The 12,268-nt window shown below is 45.1% G+C and overlaps 1 protein-coding gene across 1 annotated transcript in view; it reads left to right on the top strand.

Moving 5' to 3' along the window:
* Window positions 1–12,268, top strand: part of POLD3 (DNA polymerase delta 3, accessory subunit) — a 176,663-nt gene that overhangs the window by 90,118 nt on the left and 74,277 nt on the right. Inside the window, exon 8 of the mRNA XM_085623362.1 lies at window positions 10,682–10,892. Coding sequence (XP_085479488.1) covers window positions 10,682–10,892 — 211 coding nt within the window. The remainder of the gene's footprint in view (window positions 1–10,681; window positions 10,893–12,268) is intronic.

Raw genomic sequence — 12,268 nt, 5'->3', positions numbered from 1 at the left:
AAGGGCTACTTGGACAGGTGACAGGCCTCTTTAATAATTAATTGATAGCTATTTACTTTTCTTCAGATCCCTCTAATTTTTATGCAGAGCCCTATCACATACTGTATACTGCAAACTGCAAACTTTTAGTAGTAATATATGTAATATAAACATGCTAATGCTGGACACATTCTAGTGTGAATGTAGCCAATACTGGGAGGGCTTCGATGTCTCTGTTACTGTTCGTTTATCCCCAAGTGTCCATGATCCTCGAAAGTTTGTATTGTTTGACTGTGAAACCAAAAACTCTCAAATGAAGAACTGAAAGTTGGCTCTTGAGTTAGTGTGATGAGGAATTCAAAGTAGAAGAGGCTCTTTTTGAAAATGCAGCTCCTCGTCAAGTTTTTTTGTACTGATCTAGTCACTTCACTTTGTTTTTTTATAATGACAAAAACAAATCGCTTGTTATTTAGCTATCCTCTATATCGAAGTACATACCACTTCTTATTTGTACTGCTTTGTAAAACGAGGCCATGGGTTACTTCCTTTGAGTCCAATGAGAAAGTCACTTTATCCAGTCTGTAGGGGACGGTAAGTAAAAATATGATAGCACATTGCATATTTTGGCACAGACTCTGTCATCTATGGTTAACAATGAAGATATTGTTAACCACAGGTGGCTTTGTTTTAAAAGGATACATCATAAGAGTAAAGATCCTGTTCTGAACACCTAGACCTGCTTTATGTCCTGGTGAATGTGCCTGATCAGTTAGGACTTATTAGAACACTGAAAACATATCAACAAATCCTTAAAAGATATGAATGGGTGTTACATTCTTTGTCACAAACCAAAATTATGGCTACTGTTCCTAAAGAGAAAGAGGAGATATTGACAGGTTGTGCAGGACTCGGGCATATGCACGGTGGCAGTCAACAGGACTGTTTCATGTTACTCTCACACATCCCAAAGCAATGTCATGCTTCATCATAGGGCTAGTGCTCCTCGTTGGGCCGGCGCTGCAATGCCCAACGGGTCCGCTGAAGGGTCACTTTGGCAGAGATGTTTACTGGTATGCCATATGATGAATGCAAGGTAGAGTCTAGGTGGGGTGGTATCTCATATGTGATGGTGTGGGTTGAAACTGGTCAGGGAGGCCACCAACTACTTTTAATAACTGCACTGCCCTGTCCAATTAAAAACCTTTGTAGGTGAATGCTACCAATGGGGTCATACTTTACCATGGTAGACTGATGGGAGTTCCCTCTTTTGGGTCCAACTCTAGTCAGTGTTAAATTCTTTGCCCAGTTACGTTTTTAATTTTTAGACTGAGAGAACATATTAGAGTGTCGTTCTAACTCCATGCAATTTTAACTTGACATTAGGTCAGATATGTAACAATGACATAATAAACAGGCCCGACATCAGGGGCGACTGCCCTTGTAGTATAGTTACTTACATTAACAAGGGAGAGCAATACATCCTTAAGAGAGAGATCCCGCTGAATATTACAGCGTAGTATTGCAGGCTGATGGGCCTACCGGAGGGAACACAATAATGGCGCTTGCCTCTTACTGTGGGTGAGAGTTTGTCAGCCTTTTAATTTAAGATTGGGTGGTTTAACTGAAATCAAGTACATCACAAGTTAGTGAACTGCCAGTGCTGTAGCTTGTAAAACCATGCAATTGTTGCTTTTATTAGTACTGGATGGGAGTTGTGTAGTTTGGTCTTCTCATAATACTTTCCCCTCACTCCCTCTTTTGTTGTAAGAATTCCTAGAGGTTAATCCAGCAGTCACTTCAAACATACCATATCCTGACACTTGTACTCCAAATAAAAACAGAGCACTGTATTATGGAAGAAGGTGGAACATTTTCTTTGGGATGAGGGGAGCACATGGACAGCGAATGATAACCGCACCTTGGTGGTCATCCTGCATGGCATGAAAATAATTCCCACAGTGACTAAAAGCAAAAACAACAGTCTTCCACCAAACATCAACATCATGTACTATGCAGCTGGTGTGGACAAGCACTTCAACCCCGAACATAGGGATAGCAAGTGCTATAAAAACACTTTAATGCCATACGATACTACAGGCCATCAAAATGGCCCCAAGCTTAGTCAGTCTACAATTGGGAGTAGGCAACTAAGCCCTATTTAGAAGACTATGTGCAAGCCCATTGTTCTTAATCCAATAAGTAGTTCAGAAGGCCTTCCTTTCCTTATAGGATATGGGTGAGCAGTTCAGGCTACCTAACATGGCTGAAGTGTAGGCCCTGTGTTTGCTTGTATTCCTGTCTAGAGTGGAGGTGGCCTGCCAGTTTGGGTTGGATTGAGCAGGACCAAGTTTTATTCGGTTATGGCTGGAGTTTGTCTGGAGTGGCACAGTGGGCAAATAAAACAATTAACTGGAATGAAGCTCCCAGTAACCACCAGTGGCCCATACGAATGAAGCATGCAACTCATCCCTGTTTTTTAGGTGAGAAACCCAGAGTGCAATGATTATAACCAGACATGAGTCCTGTGTGCATGGTGCCATAGTACTGTTATGCTGCACCTCACATATTTGGCCAGAAAGGATGAAAAATGTCTGGAGTTGCTTGGGTTTTCATCTGGAGAGAGCCTGGCCTAGCATTTTGGACCCCCACCATTCCTTTTAGAGCACGACCAAGTCTGATTGGCTGGCCTGTCTACATCAGCATAATGAGCAAAAAAACACCATGGCCTTTAAAGCCAGCCCGAGTCTACCAGTGGCTAAAACTAATTCAGACATTCCACCCATCCCGTTTTAATTTTCCTAAGTAACCTATTGGGTCAGCAAAACCATTGGAAAGTTTTACTTTGGTAGTTTCATGATTTTCCATTAAACTATCTTGCAAAAGCCATGATTTGTCAGCCATGATAGATTTCTATGTATGTCAAGTGTGTGATAAGGTACTCTTCCCCTTTGAAATCCAACTAATGAGGAAATTGAAGCTTGCACAAACTTCAGGAAATAAACTCGCTGTGTACAACCTGGAGAAAGGTCGTTATTTCGACTCATACTTGTTACAAAAACTTTAGAACACAGCATTGAGCAAAGATTAAGAAGGGAGAAAGAGTTTAAAATGACTTTAGCCGAAAGCCAATTCAAAAATATTTTCTTAGCTGTTGAACCTTATGCCAGTTCACTTATGTATATATTCAGTTAAATGCTCTCGAAAGCCTGTGTTCATTTGGTTTATAAAATCATGGGCATTATGGCAGAAAATTCATTGGGAATGCTTTCTCAGTTGAAGTTGGGGATCTGTTCTATTTTTGCTTGGGTCTTATTTTCAGAAGTTCTACATCTCTGGTTGAAATTGAGCCACCCTGGTCTATATTATCATGAAATAGATTGGTTACATATCATTGGAGTTAAATTAATCTATATTTAGACCAAGTGGGCCTCACCTAGGTTTGAGGGCGTGATCCATGCCCGATTTTCAGGAGGAACAGCTGGCGAAGTAAATTAGTGTTCGAGGCATATGAGCTGCAGATTATCACTGAGGATAAGATCGCCATCTGGTGTTGGGCTCGGATGATTGCAGGTTGTTGTTGTCTTCGGAAGAAGCCTTTGGTCACGAGATTGGTGACTCTTCCCCTGGACAACAGTGCGCATGGGCATCCACTCCATCGTCAGATTGTTTTTTTCCGCCATTGGGTTCGGATGAACTTATTTCCGCTCCAGCAGAAAACTTCCAGCAATCGAATTAACTCTTGAATCTTCATTCCATCGACATCGAAATCAACTCGGACCGGTTCCGGAAGCGGCTGATGGACAGGACACCCTTTAAAAAATGCCCCCAGTGTGGAGCGAAGTTCCCCCACAGTGATCACCACGAGGTTTGTAACCTCTGCCTGTCGCCGGAACACAACGAATCGAACTGTCCAGCTTGTGCCACTTTCCGTTCCAAGAAGACCCTCCGGGACCGAAGAGCTCGACGCCATATTATGGCCAAGCCAGCTCCAGAACCGGAGGACATCTTTGCTCAGGATGTTCCTGAAGATGACACCGAAGATCTCGAGATCGTGTCCGAGGCCGACGATTCCGATGACCTCATCACTCCAGGGCAGCGTGTGAGTACCACCCCCCCTGCCCCATCCAAAAAGACATTGGTCAAGACTCCGCTAGCTGGGCCCAGTCGCGACCGAAAATCCTCTTCAGAAGCCCCGCCCTCGGGCCCGGCTCCGAAGACATCTAAGCCTGTAGGTGGCTCGGGCTCGAGCAAACCTCATGTTATTGTACCTATAACACCTTCGGCACCGAAAACTCCACTGTCGGCACCGAAACAGGCTTCAAGACCGAAATCTCCTTCGGCACCAAAACGTTCCTCGGCACCTAAGTCTCCACCGGCACCGAAACGTTCTTCGACATCGATGCCTAAAAGTCCCTCGGCACTGAAAACTCCATCAGCACCGAAAATTCCATCGGCGCCGAAAACTCCATCGGCACCGAAAAATCCATCGGCACCGAAAACTACGTCCACACCGAAAAAAGTTCATAAAGACCCGAAACGGCCATCGCCACCACCACTTTCGGAGCCGGATGAACTTTTTCGCCCAGATCCTACTCAAAAGCGGATCTACATCAATCCCAAAACCGGACATGTGACTGCCGTCCCATACAAGAAACGGAAGCTGGACATCACACCACCTCCAGCTCCCATACGGAAGAAGGACTGTGCTACTTCACCACTTCGTCCTTCCTCTCCTGTGTTACCTCCTAACCCGTCCCCCCCTCCTCCTCCTCCTTTACCATCTCCCTCTCATTCACCTCCTCCACAGGATGATAATGATGACTTAGGGGGAGGGGCGGACCCTGATTTATTTAATGATCCTCTTGATCCAAACGACCCTTTTACGTTCCCAGACACAGCACCAGTAGATGACTGGTCTTATCCAATGCCTGACATGCCTGACCCCACTACCTACCCCTCCAAGCCCTCCCCTCCTGATGACCATTTGGGGTTTGGCCAACTGATAAATAGGGCAGCAACATTCCATGGCGTCACAATGCACACGGACGCCCTTGAAGAGGACTTTCTCCTCGATACTTTTGAGCAGTCACAAAAAACTGTTCACATACTGCCCATGATTAAAGGGGTTATAAAGCATGCCACTGAAGTCTTTAAAGACCCTGTTAGAGCTAGGTTCTCAACCCACGCATCGAAAAAAAGTACCGACCAGCCCCGCAGGACCCTGCATACATTAAAGCCCAGCTCCCTTTAGACTCCTTGGTCGTATCAAATGCCAGGAAGCGTGTTAACTCACAGACAACTGGAGAAACGCCTCCCCCCGACAAGGAGTCTAAGCTTTTGGAGGCCTCAGGCAAACGAGTCGCCGCACAGGCAGCGAACCACTGGCGTATTGCCAATACCCAGGCCCTGTTAGCCCTGTATGATAAGGCGCATTATGACCAACTTGAGGACCTTATGCAACATCTGCCTGAGCCCTTTAAATCCCAGGCTACTGACCTCATTCAAGAAGGCAAATTAATATCTAATGCCTCCATTAAATGCGCCTTAGATGCGGCAGACACTGCTTCTAGGGCGGTCAATACTAGCGTCTTACTCAGACGACATGCCTGGCTCCGTATTTCCGGTTTTAAACCGGAGGTTCAAACCACAATTCTAGCTCAACCTTTCAACCAAGAGCAGCTATTTGGCCCTGCAGTGGACACTGCATTAGAAAAAATGAAGAAGGATAATGAGACTGCCAAATCTATGGGAGCACTGCAGTCTCCTCAAACCCGGGGTTCCTTTCGTCGCTCCTTTTATAGAGGAGGCTCCAAAAATGTGGGAACTGAGACCACGTCCACCTTTAAAAATTCTGGACAAACATCCCCTAACAGAGGATATTTTCGAGGAGGTTATAGGGGAAACAATAACAAAGGTCGAGGGCGGGGCAACAACAACAACACCCGCACCTCCCCAGCCACTAAACAGTGACTTGCCACCACTCCCCCCAGACCATTCCACTCCGGTCGGGGGGCGGCTCCAACAATTCCTACCTGTCTGGACTTCCATCACCACAGACAGGTGAGTAAGACAAATTATCCAATCTGGCTACTGCCTCGAACTAATACAATCCCCCCCAAACATACCACCCAAACAACGTCCAATGTCCTCACATCATCTCTCTCTCCTCAAACAAGAAGTTCAATCCCTGTTACAAAAACATGCGATAGAACCAGTCCCTCTTCAACATCAGGGAACAGGGGTATATTCCCTATACTTCCTCATTCCCAAAAAGGACAAAACGTTAAGGCCCATACTGGATCTCAGACTACTAAACCAGTATATACAATCAGATCATTTTCATATGACCACCCTCCAACAAGTCCTCCCACTATTACAACAGGGAGACTTCCTTGCCACATTGGACCTCAAGGACGCGTACTTTCACATCCCTATGCATCCCGCTCACAGAAAATATCTACGATTTGTGGTAGATGGGCAACACTATCAATTTACAGTTCTGCCATTCGGAGTAACAACAGCACCCAGAGTGTTCACCAAGTGCTTAGCAGTCGTGGCAGCGCGCACCTCAGAAGACAACAGATCCATGTCTTCCCATATCTGGACGATTGGCTCATAAAAGCCAATACTCACCAAAAATGCGTTCTCCACACTCATCGCACTATTCAAACCCTCCACAATTTGGGATTCACTATCAACTACCCCAAATCCCATCTACAGCCTTCCCACTTACATCAGTATCTAGGAGCAACCATAGATACATCCAAAGCCATAGCTTATCCCAGCACTGCCAGGATAGCCAGTATACAAAATCTCATCTCTCAATTACAAACTCATCAATCTCTTCCAGCAAGAGTGTTCATGCAGCTCCTAGGCATGATGGCGTCATGCATCTCCATTGTCCCACACGCACGACTTCAAATGCGTCCCTTACAGGAATGTCTAGCACAACAGTGGAACCAAGCTCACGGACAACTTACCGATCTGGTGTTGGTGGACAGTCGCTCACTTCGCTCACTGAAATGGTGGAACACCATCAACCTGTCCAAAGGGCGGCCGTTCTTAGAGCCTCTTCCACAAGTTGTGCTAACTACCGACGCATCTCTCACGGGGTGGGGAGCCCACCTCCTTCACCATACCACTCAGGGCAGATGGACCAGTCAACAAAAACTGCTCCACATCAACCACCTAGAACTCTTAGCAGTGTTCCTGGCACTAAAATCCTTTCAGGTACACCTAAAGAACAACACTGTCCTCATACGCACAGACAACATGACGACAATGTATTATATACAGAAGCAAGGAGAGACACATTCTCTCCAACTGTCCCAACTGGCACAGCAAATCTGGAGATGGGCAATTCCCCAAAACATCTACCTGTTAGCAGAACATCTCCCAGGAATCCACAATCAGGTGGCCGACCTCCTAAGTCGCCACACACAGCAGATCCACGAATGGGAATCACAACCCAAGGTTCTACTCCCATTCTTCCAAAAATGGGGACAACCAGACATAGACCTGTTCGCCACTCCCAAAAACACAAAATGCCCAACCTTCGCCGCCAGGTTTCCACACCCACAGTCGAAGGGCAATGCCCTATGGATGAACTGGTCAGGCAGATTTGCATACGCTTTTCCACCTCTCCCCCTCGTTCCATTTGTGGTACGCAAACTGAAACAACAGTCGCTAACACTAATACTGGTAGCTCCCACTTGGGCACGTCAACCGTGGTTCACCACACTTCTGGAACTATCTTTAGTTCCACATCAAAGGCTACGCCTCTCCCCGGATCTATTAACCCAGAACCATGGAGAAATCAGACACCCAGATCCTCAAACACTGAACCTAGCGATCTGGCTCCTGATGAAATCTTAGAGTTCGGGTACCTCAACCTCCCTCCAGACTGTATGAATATCATAAAGGAAGCCAGGCGACCTACTACTAGAGCATGTTATGCCGCAAAATGGAAACGATTTGCCATCTACTGCATAATAATGACATACATCCATTGGATGCTTCCATCCAAAACATCATTTGCTATCTACTACACTTGCAAAGATGCAATCTAGCGTATTCCTCTATACGTTTACACCTAGCAGCCTTGGCAGCCTACTTGCAAAATAGGCAACACCTGTCCCTTTTTAAGGTACCAGCCATCAAGGCGTTTATGGAAGGTCTCAAAAGAATTCTTCCCCCAAGATTACCACCTTCCCCAGTGTGGAATCTCAATGTTGTTCTCACAAGACTTATGGGTCCCCCATTTGAACCTATGCACAAATGTGAATTACAGTTCCTAACATGGAAGGTAGCTTTCCTTATCGCAATCACTTCCCTACGAAGAGTAAGTGAAATACAAGCCCAGGAACCTTTCTTACAACTACACCGTAACAAAGTGGTTCTTAGGACAAACCCTAAATTTCTTCCAAAAGTGATTTCCCCTTTCCACCTTAACCAATCAGTAGAGCTACCGGTCTTTTTCCCTAACTCAGACTCCGTAGCCGAAAGGGCCCTACATACCTTAGATGTCAAAAGAGCCTTGCTTTATTACATCAACAGGACATAACCTTTTCGAAAGACAAAACAACTCTTTGTTGCTTTCGCACCACCACATAAAGGCAATCCCATCTCCAAATCCGGTATAGCCCGGTGGATAGTTAAGTGCATCCAAATATGCTACCAAAAGGCTAAACGTACACTTACAGTTCCCCCTAGGGCGCACTCCACGCGTAAAATAGGGGCTTCTATGGCCTTCTTAGGTAACATTCCCTTAGAAGACATTTGCAAGGCAGCCACGTGGTCTACCACGCATACCTTCACTAAACACTACTGTGTTGATGTGCAAGCCAAACAACAGGCCTCAGTGGGCCAGGCTGTCCTAAAAACTTTATTTCAAACTGCTGCAACAGATACAGGTGACCGCCGCTAAGGGGAAGCACTGCTATATAATCTATCCTCAGTGTGTGATCTGCAGCTCATATGCCTCGAACGGAATATGCTACTTACCAGTATGCATCTGTTCTTGGCATGTAGAGCTGCAGAGTCACACACGCCCACCCGCCTCCCCGGGACCTGTATCTGTTCCAGCATCTGTCTTACTTAGACATTGCACATGGACATCCTTTCTTTTCATTCCTATGAGCTCCATCTTTTCCCATCATGGCGAAAAAACAATCTGACGATGGAGTGGATGCCCATGCGCACTGTTGTCCAGGGGAGGAGTCACCAATCTCGTGACCAAAGGCTTCTTCCGAAGACAACAACAACCTGCAATCATCCGAGCCCAACACCAGATGGCGATCTTATCCTCAGTGTGTGACTCTGCAGCTCTACATGCCAAGAACAGATGCATACTGGTAAGTAGCATATTCCTTAAGCTCATTGCATTGTCGTTGCTCCTATGTTGAGTCCTTAAAAATCTAACCTGGATTCCCTTTGCCTGGGCCTGCACTAGACCTCTCTGTCATTGGTCGTCACCTTCACAACCAAGGGACCTATTATGTAATGGGCGCACTACCATGATCTACACTGCAGTGCCCCTTGAAATGGGGGCGCTAAACACAGACTTGGTTACTCTATTACATTTCCTGTGCTGATACGAAGACCGCAGCGAATTTGCGCCTGCCCTGGAGAGCAGCACATTCGTGAAAGGCAGACTGCTTGTTTGAAGCAGCCAGTCTTGTCTGTCTTTCACAGTGCAGGTGGCAACAAGGCCTGCTTTTAAAGGGGGACAGAGATTCCCTGGCAGATGGGTGCAGTGTGTGACTGCACCTGCAACTAGGGGGAATGTCTGCAGAAAGTTCATGAGATCCCCTTTGTCCCTTTTCAAGGGGCACCCTCATGGAGCTCACGAACTGTGCGCCACCTCCAATGTAGTGCTCAGTCAGTGTGTGCCTTGACGGCTCCTTTGCCTCTACACCCATGTCTATGAAATGGTAGGGGCACATAGGCAAAGTGTTCCCTCATTTGCATGGAGCTTTTCCCTGTGCAAATGAGTGAACGTCCCTATAGGATCTCGCCAGTGCTCCGGGTGTGCCGGTGCGATCTTTATTACAGTCGGGTCAGCCCAAGCTCCAGCAGCCCCTTTTGAAACATACGAAGGTGCTTCAAAAGGTGCAGAAAGCAGGCTCATGCTTATGTTGCATTCATCTGTGGAAAACTGCTATGCTAATGGAATGAAATGAAAGTCAGTTTGGTAGTCTCTTAAAATATGCCAAGCATTAGGGGAGACCATTACTCCTTGCTTATAATCCGGTCATAAAATGGAAAGCAGTATCCCAAAGTAATCAGTTTATTCAATTTAGTTCACATTAGACAGCATCTTCTCAAAAAGGATCTCGTTCTCCATGCCTTGTGCTTGATGTTCACTGGTTGGCACATCATTTTAAGCTTGTAAGTCTGTAGGCGATTCAGTTGTTGGGAATGATAAATTACTCACCTCTGCAATTCAGTAAAGCACGTGCTACCTTATGCAAAGAGGATATACTGATCTGTAACAGTAATGTATTTTCTGTAAAATCAATGTATACTTATGTATGGGTACATCAAGCTGTACCATGCAGTGATGGGCAGATTCTCAGGGCACTTTAAATGCAAATATGGTTTTGTTCATGTTCTAGTGATCAAAGTAAGTTTCTCCAACATCAAAGCCTAAAAAGCCCTTCTTACTACTAATAAGAATCATAGTTATCTTAATTATTCACAGAGAAAAAAGCTAGCTCAGATTTGGAGCAAATGGTGAAAGAAGAGAAATCCACTCCTCAGCTCGTGAGTCCAGAGCCAGAAACTGTGGTGTGCATGTCTTCGACTGTGGACAGACCTGTGGAGAAGGTAGAGGAAGAACCTGCAGAACAGCCAGTGGAAAGCCCTTTAGCCACAGCAGCTCCATCAATGCAGGGAAAGACAGGAAAGAAAAGGTAGAGCTAAAGTTTAAAAATATGCTTTGTTTTATGTCCTATTTTTTTCCTTGGGGACTAAATTTACTAGAATTAAATGCAAGATTCGAAAGATTGAGTGGACGCACTAAAACTTATTCCAAAGGGACAATAATTAATGTCCGGTTTTATTGAATTTGCCATGACTGTGCCTTTCCAGAAAAATGAAAATGCAACAACAAAGAAATAGTAAAAAAAAAAACCTGAAGAATACTTTTGGGGAGTACAGTAAGTATAAAACCTTTTTGGCAAAACCCCTTCAGGGTAAAAAAAACATTCACATTGCAGAAGGGAAATAGGGAGGTTTAACCCTTTGGCTGCCCTACTGATGTATTTCCACGCCTCACAAAATGGTGTCCCAAGATAGACTTGGGACATATATATTATATACATATGTGCACAGTCTATGAAATTGTTGACTTTTGCTAGAGGCCAAGAATCACTAGAGGCACATTTTTGAGTGGGTCATGATGCAACTCCCCTCAACAATGGTAATAAATAGCATATTGTACTCTGCACATATGGTTTGTCATTGCATTTTCCCGCATATTTGTTTATAAAAAAAGAAAGGGATTTAACAAAACCACAACTTAAGTGGTTAAATGAGGTTCTGTAAGGTATAATCACATTGAAGAAGTCCAGTTACTATTAGGAGAGTTGCGTCCATGAGTAAAGTATTTATTACTTGGAACTAGTGTTTTCTGTTGTCAGTTTTCCTCCACTCTTGAATAAACACAAATTTGACTTTTTGTGCTGTAGTAATAGATGTATGAATATGCATCTTTTAGTACATGTTCGCTTGATAACGTGTTATTGAGCCACAATTATTTTTAGAGCCATAACATAAATACAAGTACACGCATCCTCCACCCACCAAACAAAAATACTGTAGGCTCACCCAAGTGTATTAATTTTTTTTCAAATGTCATTCTGATGTGGGACAGTCTCTTGTTGGTAGTGGTGTGAAGGAGTTGGCTGGGCTCCAACAAGCTCCTGAATGAATTTACTAAGTGAACAGTCAGATTACCTCTTTAATATGTGTCTTCACATTCATATCTAATGGACTGGAGGGGATTTTCTACCCTCTGCTAGGTCATTCATAAGTGTTGAGATGGTGGGGTGGGGCTATGGGAGGGGCTAGGGCCAGCTATCACTGCCTCCTGCTTTCCACCTAGTCACGCCGTCCAAAGTGATCCCACTTTTTCTGGATGTGGATACGGAGGTTAGGAGAAGCCTAGCTCCAACTACCATCCCTATCACAATCCATCAAAGTTCAGCAACTGAAGAAAAACCAGGAGGTGGGCGCTAAAATGAGGGGGACTAGGACTGTTTACTCTCACTCCCCTTCCAAGCCCCAC

The sequence above is a fragment of the Triturus cristatus genome, chromosome 8, assembly GCF_964204655.1.
Source record: "Triturus cristatus chromosome 8, aTriCri1.1, whole genome shotgun sequence".
Classification (NCBI taxonomy): Eukaryota; Metazoa; Chordata; class Amphibia; order Caudata; family Salamandridae; genus Triturus; species Triturus cristatus.
This window is presented reverse-complemented; position numbering and strand designations above follow the sequence as displayed.